The sequence below is a fragment of the Candoia aspera genome, chromosome 3 (genome assembly GCF_035149785.1).
Source record: "Candoia aspera isolate rCanAsp1 chromosome 3, rCanAsp1.hap2, whole genome shotgun sequence".
In the NCBI taxonomy this organism is placed as follows: domain Eukaryota; kingdom Metazoa; phylum Chordata; class Lepidosauria; order Squamata; family Boidae; genus Candoia; species Candoia aspera.
The window spans coordinates 47,245,983-47,271,156 of NC_086155.1; the positions used below are offsets into that span (position 1 = coordinate 47,245,983).

Below are 25,174 nucleotides of genomic sequence, written 5' to 3' on the forward strand. Positions count from 1 at the left end.
GGTAAACTAACAATGGTTGAGATTTTATTTGGAGTCTCATATACAAGAAAGAAAACTAAAGGAAATGGAGTTATTTTTTGCACAGAAGAAAAAATGTTGTGCTATGTCTAGCACCAACAGCCCATTGCAGAGTCAAAGCGTCAGTGGAAACATGACAAGATTCCAGGCACCAATTAAAAATGCTGGGATATTTTGTTTTTTGGTTTAAAAAGACTCCCTCTGTTCAAAGGAGTAAGCAGACTCCAGATCGATTAGTGGAGGAGATCAAAGCAGAAAAGCAACAATTTTGCTCAGCATACTACTTAATTTGTCCCAGTTCAGAGTGACAAAAAATGAATAAAGATATTTATCCCTCACTACAGGGTTTTAATTGTTACTAATCTAATTGCTACTCTGTCGCTATGTCTTTGCCCATTAAAGTGTTACTGCTTTGCTGGTATTTCTGCTTATTTCCAAGCAGCTTCTTTCTCAAGTCCTTCACGTGTCTTAGATCAGAACGACAGTCAATTTATACACCCAAGGACAATTTTATTTCATTACATCTGGCTAGGAAGCAGTGTGGAGGGACGAATGCTTAGTCTCCCTGAAATATTCAGCGGTGTTATGTTTATTTTAAAAAATGTTGCTTTCCTAGCACTGAAAGTCCTCAAAATTAAATGGAACTAAACAACATGAAGACAAAACTCAGTAAAACTAGAAGCACTATTACTTATTTCATCCAGAATTGAAATGCTGCTTAATCGCTAGTCTCCAGACTTATCATTTCCATCCTGACTTCCCCAGATTTTCTAAAGTGTGTGTGAAAATGGGTATCACAATTTAAAGGGAAGGAATTACAAGTAGTCCTCATTTAACCACCATTCGTTTAGTAATGGTTTGGACTTAGACAGTGCTGAAAAACCTAACTTGTGACTGGTCCTCACACTTACAACTATTGCAGCATCCCCATAGTCACTTGATCGCGATTTGAGCACTTCACAACCGGTTCACATTTATGACCATCACAGAGTCCTGTGGTCACGTGATTGCCATTTTCAACCTTCCTGGCTGGCTTCTGGCAAAAAAAATCAGTGGGGAACCACATGATTCACTTAACAACCATGTGGTTTGCTTAACGACCATGGTGATTTGCTTAACAATTGCCACAAAAAAGGTTGTGAAATTGGGTTGGATTCACTTAATGACCACTTTACTCAGCAACCAGAATTCTAGTCCCAATTGTGGTTGTTAAGCAAGGACTACCTGTATTTCATTTGTCTGTTACAGTGTCCATAAAACAGGCGTATACAAAAATGTTGCATGTGTTGTTGAGGTTTCTTATGAAGCCAGTTTTCTTTTTTATGTTAGGCATTAAGGAGTTCACATATAAACAGCTGCTGCTGCCCAAATAATCAGAGGAACCACTTCCATTGCAAAATAAATGACATGAAAATACATAAATAAATATAAACTTTAAATGAATGAGAGTTCTTAACTTTGGCCACTTAATGGGAAGAGACTCAGATTGCAGAAATATTCTAATTCTGCTACAAGTTTGTGCAATGTCAAATTGAGTGAACCTTTCTTGAAAGAAAAATCTGTTTTATGCAGAAGATGCTGGTATGCAGCCATAATAGGATTGTATTTGTAATGTGTTTGCCAAAGTACTCCTTCCATCTGTTCATGGATTTAGGGTTAAAAATAGTTGTTATGCACAAATTACCATCAATGCACATGCTAGTTTCACAAATTTAGATATGTATGCACCCATGCGGATTCACATACGTTCATATAATGATGCAGCATGTATGCCCAACAGTGTGAGTGGACAGTCTTGAACAGCTGCACACAGCCTCACAAAAACAACATGTTATGTATGCCTTATTGTTTGTTTCGGGTACAAATCAAGATTTTGATTTTTACTTTAACATTTGGACATTCTTTACAATTTGGATGGCTGAACCTGCCCAGCCGGCTGAGCTGTGCAACAGAGTCTTTCCTTAGATGCTTTGGCCTTTGAGGATACGACTGGAGGGGAGGAGAAAAGGCCTTCTCACATCTGGCCCTTGCTTATGGAATTCTCCTCCCCAGCCAAGTGAGGAGAGCATTCAAATTTAGTGTCATTCAAAGGTCAAGCTAAAATCATGTTTCTGCCATAGCATTATTTAATTTTTACTAGACTCTAGTTATCATTTTTATCACTGGATTTCATGTTGTTTGGTTGCTGTTGTACATTTGTGGGACCATTAATGTGTATGTCTGAGTGCCTATGCATGATATGAGGTTGTCTTTAAAAGTAGTCAAATGTATAGACAAATAATAAGAAGCACCTACACAATTCATATGGAAGGACCGTTGCCAACATTCAAACAGATACTCATGTTGAATGCAGAAAAGAGGGGAGAGGCTTGCTACAGGTTCTTACTGTGAAGGAACTTTGGCATCATGCATTCAAGGGCAGGTCTTCTCGGTGGAGGCCCCCCTGCCTCTGCAATTTCAGCCACGTTCACTGGAATGGAAAGTTGACTGGTGCTCCCAAGGAACTAATGCTAAGTAGAGTATATGATGCAAATACCAGTGAAGTCTGGGTTTTTGATTATGTGTTGTGTGGTTGTACATTTATGGTTTTCATCTTACTACTGTGCAGAGGAATTGTACCCACACACACACACCCCAGAGTAAGTTTGACTGAAGCATCATAAAAGCCCAAGTAATCAATCAATCAATCAATCAATCAACCTGTAGGCAAAATCATATGGACCCGTACACTTACATGCAAATATGTGCTGTGTGCTTATGTCTAAAAAGAGACATTAATAATATGCCTTGAAAGAAGATTGTGAACATCTTTCCTCACTGTACTATCATTATTGAGGGCAGAACCAGCCAGCCGTGTTAAAGTGCTATCCACCAGTCCTTGAACCACTAAAAAAGTATTCCAGCATAAAATTTGCTGCTTTGACTGCTGAACCTGATTCTGCCATAGTAATGAAGCCAGTGACTGGTGCTGTCCCTGTGTTTTAATGTGGGACAAGTCAAGGAAAAGGGTTGTGGGATTTTCATGGCTTTGTTTCTCCTCCCACCAAGCATCGACTGCTGGTGGGAGATCAGTTCTTAGCATGAATGTGCCAGGGTTGGGCACAGTTGCAATGCTTGGAATGGTATGTTTAGCTACCTGTTAATCTGCCTAACTAACACACCACAGCGCCTCTGCACTTGCAATCTGTCAGTTGGCCTATTTTTGATCATGGATCCAGTGCTCTTTAGAGAAGGCATGGAGGAGGGGTGAGGATTAAAGTGGGAGGGAGCAATTGGTAATATTGATCAGTGTTGTTACAGCCGCTCTGACTAGTTTTGAGATGTCTATAGTTGCTCATTGTTGTTCAAGCATTTATAACTTTGAATTCTATTTTAGTGGGTGAAGAATACTGGGAACTGGATGGGGAAAGCTGGGACTAATCGGTTACTGACCTTGCTGTTTGCCCTCCCCTCGTTTGTTTGAATATAGAAAAAGTCTTGGAGGTGACAATCCATCCTTTCACAGAGAGAAAAATAAAACACCTTGTTTAAAGTACACCCCCCCATATAACCCTACCTTTTATATATGAAATACACAATAGAAATACTGTGGTGGATGGTAAAAGTAGGATGACCTTACAGGTGAGGGACTTAATGCCTTTGATGAAATAGTACAGAAGGACTATCTTCCAGGAAAGGAGAAGCTTTTATGATATTGGATAAATGTATCTTTTTGGAGTATAGGAAAGGCAGGCAGGCAAGCAGGCAGGCAGAAAGGCAGAAAGGCAGAACTAGAACATAAGCATCTTGAAATACTGTAAGTCTGATTTGACTGCAATGTCAGAATCATGGGCTTAACAAAGAGCTAAAAATCTGGCCTACAAAAGTCCAGGAGACCACTAGCAATGATGCAGGATGTCTCAAAAGACTTTTGAGACACCCTGAATACAACTCCTTCCCTCAGCTATATTTCTTCACTGATAACTAATAGTCATCCAATTTTTTTGGATGACTATTTTGACTATTTGCAATCCAGATCAGGTAGCCCAACAGTTTGTTTTTTTGCGATTCCCTTCCCCAACAGAAAAAGAATATAAATTCCTATTTTCTATAATTACCATGCCCATTGCAATTCTAACCTTTCAAAACATTGGGCACATTCCTTGGCATCAGTAAGATCTAATGTTATGGTAGGAAGATAAACTTATCCATTTTCAACTGAAATTTTCTATACTATAAATAATTTTATACAGTTTTCTTGTATCAACTCTGACTTACTTTTCTTCAATGCTAGCCTTCCCCAACAATTGTGGTCTCCTGATGGACCTCAATTCCCAGAATTCCCACTCAGTATTCCTGGTAAGGATATTGGAGTTGAAGTCCACAAATCTGAAGTGTCCTATGTTGGAGAAGTGTGTTCCACTATATATTAAAAAAAGAAAGCTCAGAATGGTCTGATATTTACTCAAAGAAGAATTGTTCCACTCTCTTCATCATTTTGGCTGCCCTTTTTAATAAATACATAAATAAATATTATAGAATACCCTTTCTGAAGTGGGTAAAACATCATGGATAATGTCGTTTACTATTTTAATATAATATCTGATGTCACAGTTTGCTCCAAATATTACAAATTAACTGTCAAAAAGACAGTTTTGGGTATTATAGAATACCCTTTCTTTTATAGAATACCCTTTCTGAAGTGGGTAAAACATCATGGATAATGTCGTTTACTATTTTAATATAATATCTGATGTCACAGTTTGCTCCAAATATTACAAATTAACTGTCAAAAAGAGCAGAGAATATAATTTGGAGGTTGAATATTTACTTAATGGTGATCTATAGTTTGCCTATGCATCGGACTAATGGATGGTACATGGCTTACTGTTAGTGTTTGAATGACCTTTTCTTTTTGTATCATATCACTTGGCCACACTTTCTAGCCAGTCTTTGCTGATCCCAAAAAGCAAAGCAAGGTCAGACCTTGATTGGACTTGGATGGGAGATGATCAGAGATTCCAACTTTGTACACTAGAATGCAAATTAAAAAAATAATCCTGAAAGAAGGCAATAGCAAACAATGTCTGAGTTGTTGCTAGGAAAAATATGTGAAAAGGGTTAAGCTTGACTCAAGGAAGTCCTTACTTCTTTTTTCCTGTACCTTTAAGAGTATCCCAGCATGAAAGAGCCCAGATACAAAAGAGAACAAGACTCCCCTTTCTTATACAGAATAGGAACACAACAGTGGGCAGTTGAGATGATATACAGTACCTCCAGTTCAGCTGAGATTCAGCAGAGTACTATTTTGTTTCATTTTACTATTGTCCTGGTATAGCTTCAGAGAGTTGAGGGGCAAGCCATTTCCCTATTGATAGGGACTTTTACTTTTCCATTAAGTCAGAATTCATAATACTAGCACTTTACAGCTCTTTTAACTTGATTTAAGGTTACCATATCTGGGCTGCAAAAATCTGGATGACCATTAGTTGGCAATGAAGATGTAGAGATTTTCTAATTCTTTGCTTCCATCTAGCAGTTGTCCAGATTTTTCAGCCCAGATATAATAGCCCATTTGATCACAGGGGAGAGTGCCTTGGTGTCATGCACCACTTGGCCTGGCAAAAAAGCACCAAAAAGCTACTTAGATGTAGATGAAATAAGTGTACTGGTTGCTGTGCTATTTTTTAGATTCTCAGATTGGCCATATGGATCAGCTGATGTCATATTTTCTCCATGTCAATGTTTGGTCTGATAAGAATATTTGCAGGCTGATTCTCAACCATTTCATAAGGCTTAGGGGTGAAAAGGACGTGGTATGGAAGTACCTGGGATGGAATCTCAGTAGATATTACTTGTGGTGGATCCTATGCCAATTATACCTGTTGAAATTCTTTCTTCTATGAGTCTGTTACAAAACAGTTTTGACCCATTGGCTTCAGAGCACACTGGTGAAGTTTTTCTTTATAAGGAAATCACACTGTGGAAAAATATGACTGGCTAAATGACAGGCTGCTCTAAAAAGGCACAGGAATTTGAGCAATTAATAAGTTACCTATAATATTGTTTACAGATATTTAACACTACAATCACTTCCATTACCCACTGTTAAGCTCTTCATTACTCCTTTCCTGGACCTCTTAATACCAAAGGGAACTGTGGTCCCCTGATGTTGCTGAACTATAGCATCCATCATTCCCAGCCCCATAGCTAGTGGCAAGAGATACTGAGTGTAGAATTTCTGAAAATCTATAGGATCCCCACTCCTGCTCTATGTTATACTAGAACAGAGTTCCCAACTATTGCAAAATAATGGACTGTTCTGCTCTTGCTCCTTCAGCATGAAAGTTATTTCCTGCAGAAAGCAGCAGGTGCAGGTTTCATGTGAAAGCAGTATGTTTTAAGCAAATGAAGTTGAAACTTACACAACAGATTTAACAGGGTAGAAAGAGAAACTAGCAAACCATCTTCCAAGTGTTACAAGCGTAAGTCCTGAGTATTTAAAAAGGATCAATGGGGCTATGCTAGTTTTCAGTGGTACAACAGAAGGCAAAATTAGATCCCATAGGTAGACAGGTTAAATTAAAAGCAAGAGTCACGCCTGCATTACTTTAAAATAAGTGAGCTCAAGCTTACTCAGCCCCTAGAGAGGTACCAGTATGATTTTTTCAGAGAATGTATCCAATGGACTGAGGTTTTAGGACAAGGGGGAAAATCCAGAGTTCCCTGCTGATTTGCAGGGTCTTTAGATAAGGATCCACCTAAACAGTGGTTTGGAAAGGGCAGAAATAGGCAAAGCTAATTAGAAAAGAATTGATTGAACTTTCTATTGGCTGAAAAGCTCTACTTGGTTTTAGAATGATTGATGACTTCCATGCTGGGCTGGTGGGACCTAAAAGAGGGAAAGAAGGAAGTGTAGGGGAGATATTCCTGGTTTTTTAAAGTCTGAGAGAGGTGAAGAAAGAGTAGGCAATAAGCAGTTTCCAAGGGACATAGAAGGACAATAGCACATCTTTTCATGCCAAATCAGTGCTACATACTTTCATTTGTTTACTTTGATAGTTAGAACAAGATGGCTAAGAATATCTAACTATATAGCAGCCTTTAATTTGGAAAAAAATTATACTGTTATGAATTTTACCTTCTTATTTTAAATGTCTGATTATGGAATGGTCTGACATTTACTTCCCATACATATGGGAAGTGCTAGGAAACTTGCTTTTGCAACTCTACCTGCTGAGCAAATTATGTCAGATGTTGTCTAGGATTGCGTACATATAAAAGCCAACATGTAACCTTCAATGTAGTTGTTGGATCTACTGATTTGCTTACTATTCCTGGATAACTTAATTGAAGATTCTTATTCTGTTGCCTTGAGTGGGTTGCCACTTCCCAGCTTCAATTCTTTTTCACCATAATATAGGAGGAAGAAAAATGTATCCTATAGACTTGATGAAGGGTTGACTGAGGCTCATTACTTCAGACATTACCTAGAGATATTACCTGAGTTTTCATATTTATTGCCTGCATTTTTAAAAGGCAACCAAAACTGCGAAGTGTCAACAGGCATTTCTTTCTTAGATGGTCCCTTTGGAGAAGCCATTTTTGTAAGGACAGGGTGAGTGAGGAAAGGCAGACTTTTATTGCTTGCTAGCTACACTGTATCTCTTAATGACCAAATTCCAGCATCTACTATTTGCATTTAAAAATATAAAGGTTAAACATAAAGAGCACATCCAGCATTTCATCAAATTTGCCCTCAAGATAAGGATTTATACTGTATATATGTAAGAATTGCTGTGGAAAAATAAATAAATAAATGAAGATGAAGATGATAATAATAATAATCCCAGTTGTGAAGGCATTTTAAGTTGCCAAGTGTAGTGATAGACATAATGCCTCAGGAAGGGACAACTGACATTTGGAGAGTCAGAGAAGGCCAAACTGTTGACTTCAAAATAGACAAACGATTCTCATGGGGAAATGGGAAAATAATGAAGTAGTGAAGAGGAATTGTTACCTGTGGCCACCAAGGTGCCCAGTGACCTTCTTCAGCAATTCCAGGGCTCCCTGTCCGTTCTTACTTTTGAAAAAGGAAACAATTTTAATTTCTTTTATGCGATCTGTATTTTTTTTATAATATAATCTGGAGTACTGGAAAAGAGCTCACATTGTTTGGGTGTGTGTCTGAATTAGTGTTCTCCAAATGTTTTTAAAAAACTGATGACTTAGTTTGTACTTCATAGCCTCTTACTGAAGTGCTTTATTCTTTGTATATTCAAAGTATAACACAAACAAAGAATAGCTCAAGAAATGGGAAGACTGTGTTGAAAGGAAAGGAAACCCTTTCTGGCTTTCCCATAACAGAGATTTTTGCCCCGTACAGCATATGGTGAGTCTGCTAATACTTCTTGATTAATTTGTGTGTAAGTTGTTTGCACACTGTTATGGCTCACAGATCAACAACATTTCCAGGTACCATCATATGATTTTGCACAATCCCCCCTGGTTAAAAAATAAAATAAAAATAAAAATGACTAAATGCTTATCAGGTCTCATGCACAAACACTATAATATTGCAAGATTCTGTGTCAAAAGTATTGATAAATTTTTAAATGTGTGTGCCATGTTTTGCTATTGTGGACACCATATCAGCCATGGGTACTGTGGTTCCAGCCACTGCTAAAGATTTCTCAATTACATTGTAACAGTTATTTATTGGTTTACTGGTCCTCCTCATTTCACTGTGGAACAGAGGGGGTGGAGTTTTCTTCAGTATGTCTGGACGTCTGTTGCTAAGGTTGCTAATTACCATGCACAGAAAGCTAGTAAAGCCTTACAGGCCCTTAAGAGGTACAGGTTGCTCCGCTGATTAATGACATGATCTTGGGTGCAATTTGGGGGGAAAAAATCAGGTCCGAAGATACCCTTGAAATCATCGTGATAATAATGGATCTGACCTGTTCAAGTATGTCACCCTATTCTGTGGCAATTTCTCTCTAGTACTGGACTTACTTTATTCCTCTTTAGCACTGCATTTGAGTTCCAGCAGCCAAATTATGTGGAGTTAAATTGTGAAGGCGAGAAGGAGCAGTCCTTTAACTTACTGCTGCTAAGCATGTCATCACCAGCCCTGAAGGGCATGCTGTGTTTAGTTGCTCATTACATTCCCACAGTGTAAAGCTGCATCCACTCTTTACTTCCCAAAGAGCACAGACAGGAGAAAAATTCTCTGTCACTCTTCATTTCACCTCCAACATACTGCCTTGACTCCCCAGTATGGAACCTGCTATGTACGTTATGTATTTGGTCACACTTGCTAAAGCTACTAAGGCTGCCTTTTTGATTGCTGCCTCTAAGGCTGAATATCCCTCACCTGTTAATTCAGCATCATTAGACAATGGCACTTTAGTGTTGTATCCGCTTCAATGAAGTTATATTGCCTTCCTTTCTCTGGCCATAATAACAAATCTAACCTATTTTGTATGCTTGGTGATGTTGGAAAACCAGTAACCCTCTCTGAAGCTCTAGACAGCAAGGCAGTAAAAGAAATGCTGTATGCTAGATGCATTTATGCATGCTTCCTTCTCTCTCTAATATATACTGTAGATTAAAGGACAGTATAGCAGAGTCAATATTGCAGTATCGCTTCGGTGTTCTGTGGAGGCTGCACATATCTCAGAAGACTCTGTGCAACACTTCTAGGAGCAGAAAGCCTCCATAAAACACTGTATAAAAGCAGGGCTCCAACGAGCTTCCTGCAGCCAAAGAAGAATGAAGCAGGGTGGAGCAGGAAAGGCAAGGCCCTGGGTAGAGATGGTAAGATATGTTCCCCTTGTCTAACATAGACTGGAATCAAGTCACTGCGCAAAGCCAAAGTCCCAAGGAGTGGCAATTGCAGCAAGGCTTAAAATATAACCGACTGCAAGAGTCGGAAACACAGCATCAGGTCCAAAGGGATTGGTGGCTTCAGCAGGTTGCCATCGAGGCGCAGGTAGCGAAGACGAGGCACATTTTCAAGATCTGAAGATACTTCGTGAAGAGAGAACAGAGAAGTGGGGCATATCTGCGTACCATTGATTTCTGAAGGCAAAAAAAAAAAAGGAAACACAATTAAGCAATAGGCTAGGGATAGGGAAGTTGCTGAGATCATCAGTTTCATATTCCGTTCTGCTCTTTCAGCATCCATTATTCATCAGCTATCTATTGACAGAGTTATTAAAATACAATATTATATTATTGCAATAGTCCCTTCTGGCTTAAAGATATTTATGATCCTCAGTATGAAATGGTGGAAGAACTGTCCTTGCCTGCAGTGAACAAAGCCTTTCCCATTCATTTTTCAATTCCCATGTTTTTTTTCCACATTCAGTGAGTAAAGTGTCTGTATAAATCACCCCTAACTACAGAGTATCTACACCACAAAAGTGGATAACATTAAATGTGAAAAGATCCAAAATGAGTATAAAACCAACATTCTAGAGCTCCTTAGAAAACCAGAATGTTTTATAATTGTTAGGATGGTCATTTTAATCTTCTCTGTAACCTTGCAAGCTATAGGTTTTCATGCTGCTTTAAGATAAAATAAACATGCAGGTGTAGAAGACCAAGGATGAACAAGCTAGCACATGCACTTTCTTTGCTGCCATCTTCATTATCCCTTCACATCCCTCCACATACGCATTGAAGGAAAACTGTAATACAAAGCCTTTTGTTTCCATGACGGCTCCCTACATATCTTAGAATTCTAAATTGTGCACAGAACTTTCAGGAATACAAAGGCTCCCTGCTGCAGAACACCACAGAGTGAATGAAGAGGGAAAGAAAAGTTAGTGACTTTGTCTTTGTTCGCATCTTGGCATTACACCCTAAAACATAAAACATTTATGGGCTGTAGATGTAAATACTTCTAACAGGTATAATTGGTATATAGTATACTTATCTGAATGCTTGTCTTCAGGTGTGCATTTGATTCATATCTGACTACTAGAATGCTATTATAATGAGACGTACATCTTCGTATTCAAAGTTTATAGAAGATCGATTAATTGTAAACTAGTAACTCAGAAATTTGCACTTGGTTCCCCTCATAGGAACGGAGTTTGCCCTTAATATAATCCTCTTGGAATCAATCAGTACTTTTCTTTGACTGGCTCCAATGTGGGGCAAAAATAAGAGAAATGGACACATGGGAAGGACAAGAAATAGATTTGGATTTTCCTTCTCTGGATAGCTCTGGCATCTGAGCCTTCCACATCATCCTCATCAAACCTAATAAATTCCATAACCTCCTAACCAGTATGGTCAAAAACTAGTATTATGGGAGTCGAAGTGCAATGAACCTGCAGGACTGGGCAAATTGGGCAAGATTGTGCCATACTGACAAAATGGACCATTGGACAAGAATTCCTATTGAAAAGGCCCACTCAAGCACATTATTAATAAGCTACAGCTCATATTGGACAATGACATTGCACTTTCTCAGACACTGGGTAGTAAGCTCATATCCACATATGGACAACCACCCAATGTGAAACAGATTCTCGCATGCAACAAGAAACAACAGGACAATTATGTTAACATGCAAACCAGACCATACAACAAGCCCAGATGTCTAATTTGCCCCCACATTTGCATCAACGGTGCCATCAGAAATCCTAGCAACTTCACACACAAGATTAGAAGCACCATTACATGTTCTTCCTCTAATGTGATCTATGCCATCATCTGCCAGCACTGCCCCTCTGGATTCTACATAGAACAAACAGGGCAAACTTTGCACAAAATAATTAATGGACACGTTTGACATCAGGATCAAATCAAGCAAAAATAATATCAGAACATTTCAAGCCCCCAAGACATACCTTTACAGATCACAGAGTAGCCATTTTGGAAAAAAGAAACTTTAGCATCATTAATGTATGTGTTGTCGAACCCACATACATTATAAAAAAAAAAAGGCTATCTCAGAAGAACTCAAAAAACACAACAGGTTTTTAACACATTGCAGTTGTTAATTGAGAAAGTACTGCTAATCTGTCTCATTTGTAGCTTGCCTCTGCATAAGCAACCTTGCCATTTCCTTCCCCCTAACTCATTCTAATTCAAATCCTACAATTTAGCCACTCAGTGCATCTGATGAAGTGAGCTGTAGCTCACAAAAGCTTATGCCTTTTAATATAAGTTAGTCTTTTAATATAAGTTAGTATGAGCTCACTAATATTCCTAAGGAATATGCAGTGGAGGTGAAGAATAGATTTAAGGGACTGGACTTAGTAGATAGGGTCCCAGAAGAACTCTGGACAGAAGTTCGCAGCATTGTTCAGGAGGCGGCAACAAAATATATCCCAAAGAAAGAGAAAACCAAGAAGGCAAAATGGCTGTCTGCTGAGACACTAGAAGTAGCCCAAGAAAGAAGGAAAGCAAAAGGCAACAGTGATAGGGGGAGATATGCCCAATTAAATGCAAAATTCCAGAGGTTAGCCAGAAGAGATAAGGAATTATTTTTAAACAAGCAATGCGTGGAAGTGGAAGAAGACAATAGAATAGGAAGGACAAGAGACCTCTTCCAGAAAATTAGAAACATCGGAGGTAAATTCCAGGCCAAAATGGGTATGATCAAAAACAAAGATGGCAAGGACCTAACAGAAGAAGAAGAGATCAAGAAAAGGTGGCAAGAATATACAGAAGACCTGTATAGGAAGGATAACAATATCGGGGATAGCTTTGACGGTGTGGTCAGTGAGATAGAGCCAGACATCCTGAAGAGTGAGGTTGAGTGGGCCTTAAGAAGCATTGCTAATAACAAGGCAGCAGGAGATGATGGCATCCCAGCTGAACTGTTCAAAACCTTGCAAGATGATGCTGTCAAGGTAATGCATGCTATATGCCAGCAAATTTGGAAAACACAAGAATGGCCATCAGATTGGAAAAAATCAACTTATATCCCCATACCAAAAAAGGGAAACACTAAAGACTGTTCAAACTATCGAACAGTGGCACTCATTTCACATGCCAGTAAGGTAATGCTCAAGATCCTGCAAGGTACACTTCAGCAGTTCATGGAGCGAGAATTGCCAGATGTACAAGCTGGGTTTAGAAAAGGCAGAGGAACTAGGGACCAAATTGCCAATATCCGCTGGATAATGGAAAAAGCCAGGGAGTTTCAGAAAAACATCTATTTCTGTTTTATTGACTATTCTAAAGCCTTTGACTGTGTGGACCATAACAAATTGTGGCAAGTTCTTAGTGGTATGGGGATACCAAGTCATCTTGTATGCCTCCTGAAGAATCTCTATAACGACCAAGTAGCAACAGTAAGAACAGACCACGGAACAACAGACTGGTTTAAGATTGGGAAAGGAGTACGGCAGGGCTGTATACTCTCACCCTACCTATTCAACTTGTACGCAGAACACATCATGCGACAAGCTGGGCTTGAGGAATCCAAGGCTGGAGTTAAAATCTCTGGAAGAAACATTAACAATCTCAGATATGCAGATGATACCACTTTGATGGCTGAAAGTGAAGAGGAACTGAGGAGCCTTATGATGAAGGTGAAAGAAGAAAGTGCAAAAGCTGGCTTGCAGCTAAACCTCAAAAAAACCAAGATGATGGCAACCAGCTTGATTGATAACTGGCAAATAGAGGGAGAAAATGTAGAAGCAGTGAAAGACTTTGTATTCCTAGGTGCAAAGATTACTGCAGATGCTGACTGCAGTCAGGAAATCAGAAGACGCTTAATCCTTGGGAGAAGAGCAATGACAAATCTCGATAAAATAGTTAAGAGCAGAGACATCACACTGACAACAAAGGCCCGCATAGTTAAAGCAATGGTGTTCCCCATAGTAACATATGGCTGCGAGAGCTGGACCATAAGGAAGGCTGAGAGAAGGAAGATCGATGCTTTTGAACTGTGGTGTTGGAGGAAAATTCTGAGAGTGCCTTGGACTGCAAGAAGATCAAATCAGTCCATCCTCCAGGAAATAAAGCCAGACTGCTCACTTGAGGGAATGATATTAAAGGCAAAACTGAAATACTTTGGCCACATAATGAGAAGACAGGACACCCTGGAGAAGATGCTGATGCTAGGGAGAGTGGAAGGCAAAAGGAAGAGGGGCCGACCAAAGGCAAGATGGATGGATGATATTCTAGAGGTGACAGACTTGTCCCTGGGAGAGCTGGGGGTGTCGACGACCAACAGGAAGCTCTGGCGTGGGCTGGTCCATGAAGTCACGAAGAGTCGGAAGCGACTAAACGAATAAACAACAAAGTCTGAAAAGCTACTAACAGATTTCTTTGGATTCGTGGTATTTCCGACTTTGTTACAGTTCAGCACCTATCATGCTGTACCAATGGGCATGCTGGCTGGGTCAGTAACATTTGACGAATTACAAGTATCCCACATCTGTTGTAGAAACCTGGCTCTAAGATAGGGGCAGAGAACCTGCAGCTCTTTGGATGATGCTGATCTATACACCAAAGCACCCTAGCCAGTACAGCTAATGCTGAAGGATCCTAAGAGTTTGTAGTTCAGCAGCAGCTGGAGTTCTACAGTTTCCCCATTTCTGTTCTAGGGACGTTCCTAACACCTAACAAACTTGGGGGGAAATCAAGCAGCCTCTATATCCTTTCTTAAATGTCCTGATTGAAGAAGTCAAATTTATTAGTTTACAGAGCTGATGACATGTTGCACGTTCCTTAGTCCAGCAATATGATAGTGTGGCACACACATGCACAAAGAGGGTGGGGCTCTGACTGAGATGCCACAATGCCATCTTGCAGAGTTTGATTGGGGGATCAAAATCTGCAAGACAGCATCATGGCATCATGACTGAAGCTCCAACCCTTTTGTATAGGTGCACATTTCATGTGCTCATTTAGATGCTCAAAGAGTTTTTCAGCCCAGATAGATACGCCTATTCTTTCTTTCCTTATTCCTTCACAAGAAACACAGGAAAGAGGAAGAGGAAGAAGCCACCCTGCAGCAAACACTGGGGAAGCCACCAGGACTTCTAAGGGCTGCTTCCAGCACAATGGCTGGGTTGGGTTGGGAATGGCAGCTGTGGTGGTGGCTCTCCCTTCTCTCCCTCGTTCTCTCTACCTTCGATATTGCTCTTCTTTTGGTAAAGCTCCTATTTGGGCCCTGCATTTGGGCTTCCTTGTCTGGGCTGCAAAAGTCTGCATGACCACTTAACATAGCAGCAAAGAGGAACAGAAAACTCCACTTGTTTGCTTCCGTTAAGCGGTCATCCAATTTTTTCAGCTCATGTAAGACAGTCCTACCCTGTTCAATAAGCTTTGTTAAAGGCATGGGGCAAAAAGTGTGTGGCCTTCACTATATTCAAGTCCCTGATATTAAGTTATTAATATATTAACTTTAGGAAACAGCTAAAGACCTGGTTCTGTAATTATGCCTGGAGCAGAAGAGAGAGTAGCCATTGCTGGGGATGGTTAGCTTCTTAGAAGGACCCTGCTCTGCCTGCAAATCATAAAGAACTTCCAGCCATCAAGGTTTTTATTATATTTATTTTATTATGTATTATAGTGTTTTACAGCTTTATATTTTTATTTATGTTTTATTGTAAACCGCCCAGAGTCCCTTTTGGGAGATGGGCGGTGAGAAATTTGATCAATAAATAAACAAATAAACAAATAAATAAATAAATAAGTGCTGTATGTTGTATGATCTCATCTCAAGGAGACTAATTCAACCAATTATTCTTTTTCACGGCTACTGGATGCCCCAGACAATGTTTCAAGAGGGGTTGTTTGTCAGTATCATTATACTGGAAGTATAAAATCATATGGTATGGACTCATCCCAGTATTCTCCTAATTTGGTTTAATAATCATAGGTTTACTAATATGTATGTATGTACTACAGTACATGATCAATACAGTACAATGTGAATGTACTTTTGAATTATATACCCCAAGACTGGGACACGCCATTATCAAGCAGTGCATGTGGAGAAGATGGTTGTGGGGGGACAGTAAAAAGAATTACTTTTCAATGTTGGAAAGACAATGCAACCCCAGATGTACAAACTTTAATCACTGGTACATGGTTACTTTCTGTTTATGAGCAAGTGTTTTTGATGTAATGGAAAGGCTGATCGACATGTGGTCAAGGTTTAATGAAGTGTTTAAAAATTAGGCTGTATTACTTCCTTTATGTAATATCATAAATTTCTCTTGTTTCTGTTGTTTCTCTTATTTCTCTTTTTTGTCTTTTTTCTAATCTTTCCTCCCTTTTTGTATGTTAATGCAAAAGTATAAAAAATAAAATTAAAAAATTCATACCCCTGATGCAAGAGAATGTTTTATCCCTACTGTTCCGATGAAATAACTAATGCTCAGAAACATATGCATAGCTTTTTAAAAAAATTTTCAGTCCTTTCAGTTTTAAGATGTGAAGAACGTTGTGATTGTCTACTGAAATATTACCTGTAACAGCACGATTCAAGCCCTAGTATATTACTGCAAGATGGGTGGAAGCTTGGATGCTAGCATGTTAGAATGAAAAGTCATCAAATAAAATCTCAAGTTCATCTTTTCCTCTTCTAGAAAAAGACTTCTAATGAGGTTTCCTATATGAGGCCTATCATAAAAGGACATTTTAGTGGCCTACATGACTGTCATTCCAGAGTTGCCAAAGATTCAACTTGAAAGAAAAATCCAAGCTTTTTGGATTGGCTTGAGGTGCTGCGGCTTATTATTTCCTTTATTATTTCCTTGTAAAGAATTTCTGGAAGGAATTCTGCATTTCTTATATGCAGATGTTTTCAATTAAGGCAACAGATGTTGGAAGCTCCTGCTGAACTTACATCTGGGGACAGGAAGGAGAAATGTTTTATTTTTCTACAACTATGCTGGTGTATTCTGTGGATAACAACTAATCTATGGAATGATTTAGGCTTTACCCAGTAGTATGGGAAACACTGTATATGTTGATAAAAAAAAAATCACAGAAGAGATTTGGGTGTCTCAACTCCATCCCCAACATCAGATCCAACCTACGCTTTACCAGCATTCCAACTAATGGACAAATACCAGAAGGCATTAACTATCTGCAGTTTTAAATATCTGAAGATATAAAATGTAAAAACTCCTTGATATTTTCTCTCCATACTTTCTTTACACAATTACTCATTAATTTAAAAAGGGCACAGAAAAAATTGAAATTGCTTTGAATTGTGGTGCTTTCTCAGCACAGAGAAAAGTCTTGGAAAAGCAAGTCAGTCCTGCAAGCCAAAATCTACCGGCTGGTGAATTCTGGGAGTTGAAGTCCACATGTCTTAAAGTTGCCAAGGTTGAGAAACATGGCTCTAGACTGACAGGGAGGAAAATTGAATAGAGTGATGCTGCATTTTTCCATCCCTTCCACTTCCCTATATCAAAGAAAAAAAATTCCTTTTCATTATACTCAAAGGTCTAAATATTTCTTTAGTTTGAAGGCATGGAAGAGGACAATTTGCTTCTCATTCTGCCTCCACTCCACCCCTACCCAACATCCCCCCTGTTCTGGTCAGTCATTTGTCCTAATGGTCATAAAATTACAGCTTCAGACAAGATGGAATTTATAATTTTCTTGGAATCCCATGGGGTATGGCTTAAAAACATAGTGGGAGAATAAGATTTCCTACTGATGTTCTCTTGGAAGCATCTTAAGTAAGTTATTTTGGAGATTTTAACATGAATGCTAAGTCATGAGACAATTTGATCTGTCTCTTCCCATCCCCCACCCCCTGTAAACAGGTTCTCTTGTAGGTCTAACCAATTGCAGATTTGGGCCAACTCACTTTCAATTGAATTGTCATTCAAGTAGAGGTGCTCCAGCCTGGGGCTGATGTAGGGGATGCTGGTGAGATTGTTGTATGCCAGATGCAAGACAAGCAAATTGGTGATATTGAAAGAGTCCATAGGCAATCCTTTGTCAGACAGCTTATTAGAATTAAGCCTGATGAAGGCCAGGTTGAAGAAATCTTTGAAGTAATTATTGGGGATATTATCAATTTGATTCTCATCAAGAAAGAGCTGGTGAATGGCTTTGGGAACCCCAGGTGGCATCCTACTTAGCCGGTTATGAGCCAGGTTGAGCTGCATAAGGTTCTTGAGCCCCTTGAAAGTATTCTTTTTGAAGTCTCCATTATCCAGTTGATTATGATGAAGATCTAAAAGGAGGAGGTGGTCCAACTTGCTGAATACATTTTCAGGGATCTTGGAGATCCGGTTTCTGCTCAGCCGAAGTTGCTCAAGATTGGGAGGCAGGTTGCTGGGCACTTCTTTAAGGTGGTTTTTTTCCATGTACAGGAATATAAGGCTGTCCAACTTCTCTAATACGTGAGATCCCACTGAATCAATGCGGTTGTTGTCCAAATTGATCCACCGCACCCCTGTAGCATTTTTGAAAGATTCTTCAGAGAGCTTATCAATGAAATTGTTCTGTAGGTAGACATAGTGGATCCTGGGTGGGATGAGTGGGACTTTTCTCAGGTTGCGGCTGTCACAGTAAAGGGCTGAAGGAAAATCTGGGGGGCAGAAGCATTCTCGGGGGCAATCTGGGAAAATTGAGGGGGGTCCTGGGGGCAGAGGTGGAGGCAACTCAGTCGGTTCAACTGGTTCAGGAAGTGAAAGAGTAGGGCGCTTCTTTGGGGGCTTGACACGCCTCTGTCCATTCACCTCACAGATCAGCACAAGAATGAGTGGGAAAATCAATCTGGCAACCCTCTTCATGGTCTAAACAGAACAAGAAAAAAAAAAAGCAAGCATTAAGAAACATATATTCATTCATTCATTCATTCAATATTAAATCAACATTCTCCTACATAGACTGTTGTTCTCTTTCTCTTTGCATTTATGTTTGTAAATGGAATTGTGAGAGCTGACAATGCTGGCTAAAGACAGCAGTGCAAGACATTGGATAACAACAGGCTGGAGAAATCTGCAAGGAAATGTTTGAACTGAGGAGTCAGCTCCCTGTTGCAACTCAAGTGTGATCAAACTGGAATGGGAAAGAAATGTAGGAATACTGTATACAAAACCAATGCTGTCAAAAACTACTCATGAGGAATTGAGTCAAGGAGAATGCCAGTCACATACTTCCAACAGTTGCAGGGAGCTAATAATGATGGGAATATACCACCAATGGATGCTGCTGGATCAGCACATACAACATACAAAATGACTGTAGAATAGCATTCCCATCCCAACCATCACACTGCCTTCTGCCAGGCCTTGGATATTTCTTCTTGCTCTCAGCCACTCTTCTGGAGCATGGGACACAAAAGGGAGGAGGCCTGCAAGGAACACATTGCACTTCTGGGATAAAGGTTAGAGATCTATTTGGAGAGGAAAAGTCCACACAAATGAGGGGCAGAACAGGCTAAAGAAGAGAGATGGACAGTGACTGCAGCTTCCTCCATGGTCTCTGAAGCATAAATAGGGCCAGGAAAGCAAAAGACGTGATGATACAAAGCAGGAAATGGGAAACAGGGTAGAAGGGGTAGTGGTGGTACAGTAGTTTGCAGGTCTGGCATACATATACAAATATACGCAGTCATGTTTCAGGAGCAAAAGACAAAAAAGGAGATCCCCAAGGCCCTTAGGGCAAATTCCACAAAACAGCAAAGCCCACATCAAGGGAAATTGTCTTTTTTTTTTTTTGCCTCCAACTCCAAAACCCAAACACATGTGCCAAGAATTCAAAGGCTGTCTGAATTCCTGCCTGGGTGGAAAATCTCATGTTTTCTATAGAAAAGATTTCAAGAATAATAATATGACTTTATTACAGACATAGACCAGCATGCTCCAATTCAAGTTCAAATGGAAGATACTTGATAAATGGGGTGGGGGTGGGAGGCAGGGATATTAATCCATAGCTTGGTACAGCTGTACTTATCAGAATACTGCAGGGACAATAGATTGAACCCTGCATGGCCCAACCAACCATCCTTTTTGGTTCATTGCTCTCCAGCAACCAAAGAACCAGATTCTATGGTCCCTGATAGGCCAGTTCTGCAAGGCAGATCCCAGCAGGACTCATTGTCCTTTCTTTATCACCCTCATTTTTCTTCTTCCCATTACATGCTCCAATCTGACTGCCTCAGGATCCTGGCAGAAACACCTATCCCACTTCTGTACCTCAAAAGCTTCCTTGCTCAGTCCAGAGAAACTGAGGCCCTAAATTCACCAAGTTTTCTGCTCATCCTGTTCTAATCCCAGGGGTAACCCATCCATCATCCCTTAGCAACAAAGACACAATGACACACATGGCAAAAGCATACTCTTTGTTGTATTGCAGCTCAAGAAAAGTGGGTCTTGAAAGGAAAAGACTTATATGGGAATGCCAAACAATTCCGTGGAAGAGTACAAGTGTGCTGGAAATTGCTCCATCAGTAAAGCTGCGGGGGCAATGCCCCTTAGAGCTCCATTCCCATGTCCCATCATTGTCTGTCATGACATTGGCAGGATGTTGGCGCCTGCCTGGAACAGTGATCCCATGGAGGACTAAGCAGAAGCATCCTGATCATTGGAGGGAACTTTCTTCTAATTGCATAGAATATGATGTGCCACGAGTCCTTTACCTTTTGGAAAGCAGTCTGTGGATGGGAAAGAAAGACAGAGAGAAAGTACAATTAGCAATAGCCAGTAGCTAGACAATCTCAGAGCTTGGGAGATATTTGTGAAGGAGAGAGAGACTGAAGACAGAGTGGCACCACTTGAATGCTGGATCAGTGCTCATATTTTATACTGCGTGTCCAGCCCCTGTCCCTTAGGGATTATTTATATGCATGGATATTACAGTGGAATTCCATGTTGGAGTTAACACTTTGCTCTTCTCTAGACATCCAGATATGGCCAAAGTGCTCACGAGAGTCTGAGAATCAGATTCTCAGTTTAGTCACTGATTTAGTCACTGAGAAGCAAAGCTGTGACTAAAATGGCCTATTGCCAGCAGAAAGCTTGTGTACATGAGGGGGTGACTGCCTCCCTCCTCTGCAAGGCAATCTCATCCCCAGCATTCAGGGATGGAGGGATACAGAGTTAAAGTGATACAGATAAGACACGATCTAAAGCAAGGAGTGGAGACAGAGAGAGAGAAGAAATTATTGCAGCAGTTGTAACATGGTCCCCTCTCCCCCTTCACAGGCTTACCTATGTCAGGTTCTTCATCCAGGCACCCAACTGAAGCCACAGGGGTATTGCAGTTGGGATATTGTTGTCTGGAGTATTAAAGCAACATGACTGTAATAATGCTGGGCAAAGAAGCAATAGCAATTGTTTAAGTTCCCAGTTGTCTTCTGGAGACAGTCTGTTTTGCTAAATGCTCCATTTTGGTGCAAATTTTAATTATTTTAGAATTAATTCTGGTGAATTATATGTCTGAGTAATATAAAGCCAGATTCCTATGTATGATATATTTATATTGCTAGAGTGTCATTACCGGGAATTGAAATATATGATGCCTTCTCCCCTATCAAATAAATGTTGCTGCCCTTTTAAATATGTATTTCCTCCAAGTAAATCAGCAGGAGAGATGTTTCTGGAGCTGATTTTTTTATGTCAGTAAAAGGTGCACAGTAATATAAAGTAAAATATGCATGGATACTGTCCATGTGTTGGCTACCTTTCTCCCATGATTCCAACATATTTGAACCATTTTTGACAGAAAATATGGGCATTTTTGCTGAGGTATGTCAGATTCTATCAATATGGTAGGGCCTCCACAAATCTTGTAAGTCTCTTGTTTTGTTTCCTGAAATCCACAAAGTCTTAAATGTAAAATTGCATTTTTTTTTTAATGAGAACAGCATTTTCTCTATATCTTTTTGTCAGAACTGAGGCTCATATCAAATAATTTGTTCATGTGGTCTTAAGAACAGTTGCATACATCTATAGAAACTTAATTCAATCACTAGTTTTATGTTTCTTATACATAAATTCTCCAGAAGCTTACAAAGAATGACCTACCCTATCATGATGTCCTTGCTTTTACAAGCTCCTTCCATTATTAAAGCTAATTTCATTCCAGTAATTCATTTTAAGATGGGATAGGAAGAATGCCTTTCCTTAGAGTGTTAGCAGCTTTAGTCCATAAAAAAAATGTCAGGTTTTGTGTTCGGTTGCTTTAAATGTTTAAGTTTAGGAAACAGTTGTTATAATTTGGATTTTACACAAAAAATGTTGAAACAACTGGTTTTTATTACTTTAATGAAATAGAATGTCCAGTCCTTGTAGAGTGGAAAGTCCATCTGGGAAGCTTAGCTGGTCCATCACAAAATGGCTGTTGCAGAAGAATGCCCAGATACAAAAAAGAAAACTGGGGAGGGTAAAAGATAAACAATTTGCCCTAGATTCTGAGAATGAAGGGAAGGTGAAGTCTGACTTCCAAACTGATGAGACTATTCCTTTTAATCCACAGTTCTACTTCTACACAGTTACTTGAGGATTACCCTCCAAAATTTCTCTTTCTCCTTTCACACTTCCAAAACAAAAGGTGCATGCTTTGTCTCTCTTTCAGGCTCCCTACCACTTCAGATACTCTCCACTTAGATCATTCTAAAAAGGCAGACATTTGTACATACTACCCATATAATATCATCCATTCGAAGACAACCATGCCTATATTCAATCATCATCCAAACATACTCCCTGTTTCCTCCAACCTACTACCCTAAATTTAATGTCCTCTGCAGCCTCTGCCCAGTCAAGTTTCTCCATCCCATCTTATGGTAACATCAGTCAGTTCTTCTCACCAGTCTCGGAGGGTGGATCTCTGTCCTCCTTGAATCCATCCAAGATTGCCCTACCACTCTGAATATGTTTAATTTTCTTTCCTTTTCTCTCCAAATTATGTTGTATACTGAAAGCCGTTGCATGTCTCCAACATATTAGATGCTGTTAAATACTGACTAAATATCAATTGCTGGAGAACCATTAACGCCTAAAATGTTAATAATGCCAGTGTCGATATATTTAGAAAATATGTATCTAGTAAGTGAATAAACAGAATATTCATCATCAAATGAAAAATTGAAGTCGTGTCATTGTTACTGCAAATTCTTCTTAGTCCTCATGTAGGGATCAAATGTGGCATGTAAATGCATTCAACCTTCATAGTCCATAAAAACACAGGGGAGTTCAGCCTCTTATAATCCCTGACCTTTACTATTGGAAAGTCAAAGTTTAGAAGCCATGAGTCTAACTGGTCCACAGCTGGGAGAAAGAATGGAAATAGTTAAGACCTCCCCCCACCACTGTTGTTCCCATAGATGTCTTTATCTGTGCATTTTATGGAAGAGGAAGAGGGAGGAAGGAGGCAAGTTTGCTTTATCAACTATGCTATGTCTATCTTCAAACCTAGAAAACTTTCTTTGCATCCTTGGATGACTGTAACATCCATACCAATTTTGCAGTTTTCTGAATCCTTGGAAAAGGAACATACCTGCCTTTATAGGGATTTCTTCCAAGCCTGTGACTGTATGTAGCAGTACATTTATTTCTTTGATAGTTTTTCTAGCATATCATTTTTTTTAATGAAAAAGGAAAGAAATGTAAAAGATACAGTTCAAAATCTTTTATGCCAATTTAGACTTTTATTGTATTATTTTCTTTGAATAAAAAAGCAACCTATAAAACACCCTGGAGTTCTTTATTATTCTAATCCTTTACATTTTCTATTCTGAGAAGTATTGTCTCTCTGGGTAGCAAGTGCTGGGAAGATTACAATTTGCAGGCTCAATACCACATCTTGCTGCTAGAAGTGGGAGTATTAGTTAATTTAGTGATTTATGGACTTTAGTAGAAATATGTTGACTGAAATGGGTTCTGATATAACCACTGAAATGATTAACAGTAGAAATATTTCTTCAAAATACTATCTAAAAACAAACCAGGATAGCCAAACTATTCCCCTTCCTTGAAATTCTTGCAAACATTATAACTTCTCTTTAAGACATTGTAATGACTGTTGAGAGAGCCAGTTTGGTGTAGTGGTTAAGGCATCAGGCTAGAAACCTGGAGACCATGAGTTCTAGTCCCACCTTAGGCATGAAGCCAGCTGGGTGACTTTGGACCAGTCACTCTCTCTCAGCCCTAGGAAGCAGGCAATGGCAAACCATTTCTGAAAACTTGCCAAGAAAACTGCAGGGACTTGTCCAGGCAGTTGCTAGGAGTCAACACTGACTTGAAGGCACACACACACACACACGAACTGTTAAATGATTATTTGTCTAATAGATTACTTTCCTTGGGAAGTAAGGTACACTTGGAATTCCCTCCTCAAGGTTCCTTCTTTGAACCAGCTATAAATATCTGATTTTCCTTTTTCCTTCCAACCAGGGAATGGGCTCATATCTTCTTTCTCAGTATATTAAAGTGGATCAAAATGTCTCTTCAATGGTCCATGAAGGCTAGTAAGGCTATTTGGCAGATAGGACATATCTAATCTACAAGCTAGTGTGAGTTTGAGGACAATGTTTATTTATTCATTTGTCAACCTGTATACCATCTCAGTCACAGAGTGGCTCTAGGTGGTTTACATCATAGGTTTAAAAATATCAGATAAATAACAGGTAAAAACAAACACATAAGACCAAAAGCATACATGGTGCACATTGAGGAAGAGAACAATTCCAACATATCCCTGACAGAAAAACTACCACTGGGGAGCAAACCCCTCTATCTTATCCCAAGAGCCTGCCAAAAGACCCATGTTTTTACACTTTGTGGAAAACCAGTAGAATCAGTGGGGCTACTGAGAAGGCACAATGTGGGTATGTATATTTGCCTAGTTCTGAGAATATATTGAAATTGGTCCTACCCTCCACCTTTGGGGGACTTAGGTCAGGATACACAGTTTCCCTTTGCCTTTTAGCCACAGCAGGTCTCCATGGGGTGGCTAGCCTGGGAAACAGTGCCAAATCTAATATCAGGCAATTATATTTTTAGTGAGTGGTTTAAACTCAGCTATAATCGAAGTCTAGTCGTTTGCGACAATCGTCCACCTTTGCAGCTAAGGCTTGGAATTCTACGGCGTAATCGGCCACGGACTATTTGTTGTTTATAAAGAAGAAAAACACAGAAGGTCAAAGGTATGCAGCTAGTGGCAAAGGAGGAAACTTCTGGAGGGAATTCCAAGTCTACCTTTCTTCTTGAGGAAATAATTGATCTTG

At 39.6% G+C, this 25,174-nt stretch overlaps 1 protein-coding gene across 1 annotated transcript in view; it reads right to left on the reverse strand.

Moving 5' to 3' along the window:
- Positions 1 to 8,229: 8,229 nt before the first annotated feature.
- PRELP (proline and arginine rich end leucine rich repeat protein) overlaps positions 8,230 to 25,174 on the reverse strand; it is a 34,619-nt gene continuing 17,674 nt past the window's right edge. The window contains exons 2-3 of the mRNA XM_063297560.1: positions 17,801 to 18,737; positions 8,230 to 10,080 (exon numbers count right to left, since the gene is read on the reverse strand). Of these exons, the coding sequence (XP_063153630.1) occupies positions 9,905 to 10,080; positions 17,801 to 18,734 (1,110 nt within the window). The 5' untranslated portion in view covers positions 18,735 to 18,737 and the 3' untranslated portion in view covers positions 8,230 to 9,904. The remainder of the gene's footprint in view (positions 10,081 to 17,800; positions 18,738 to 25,174) is intronic.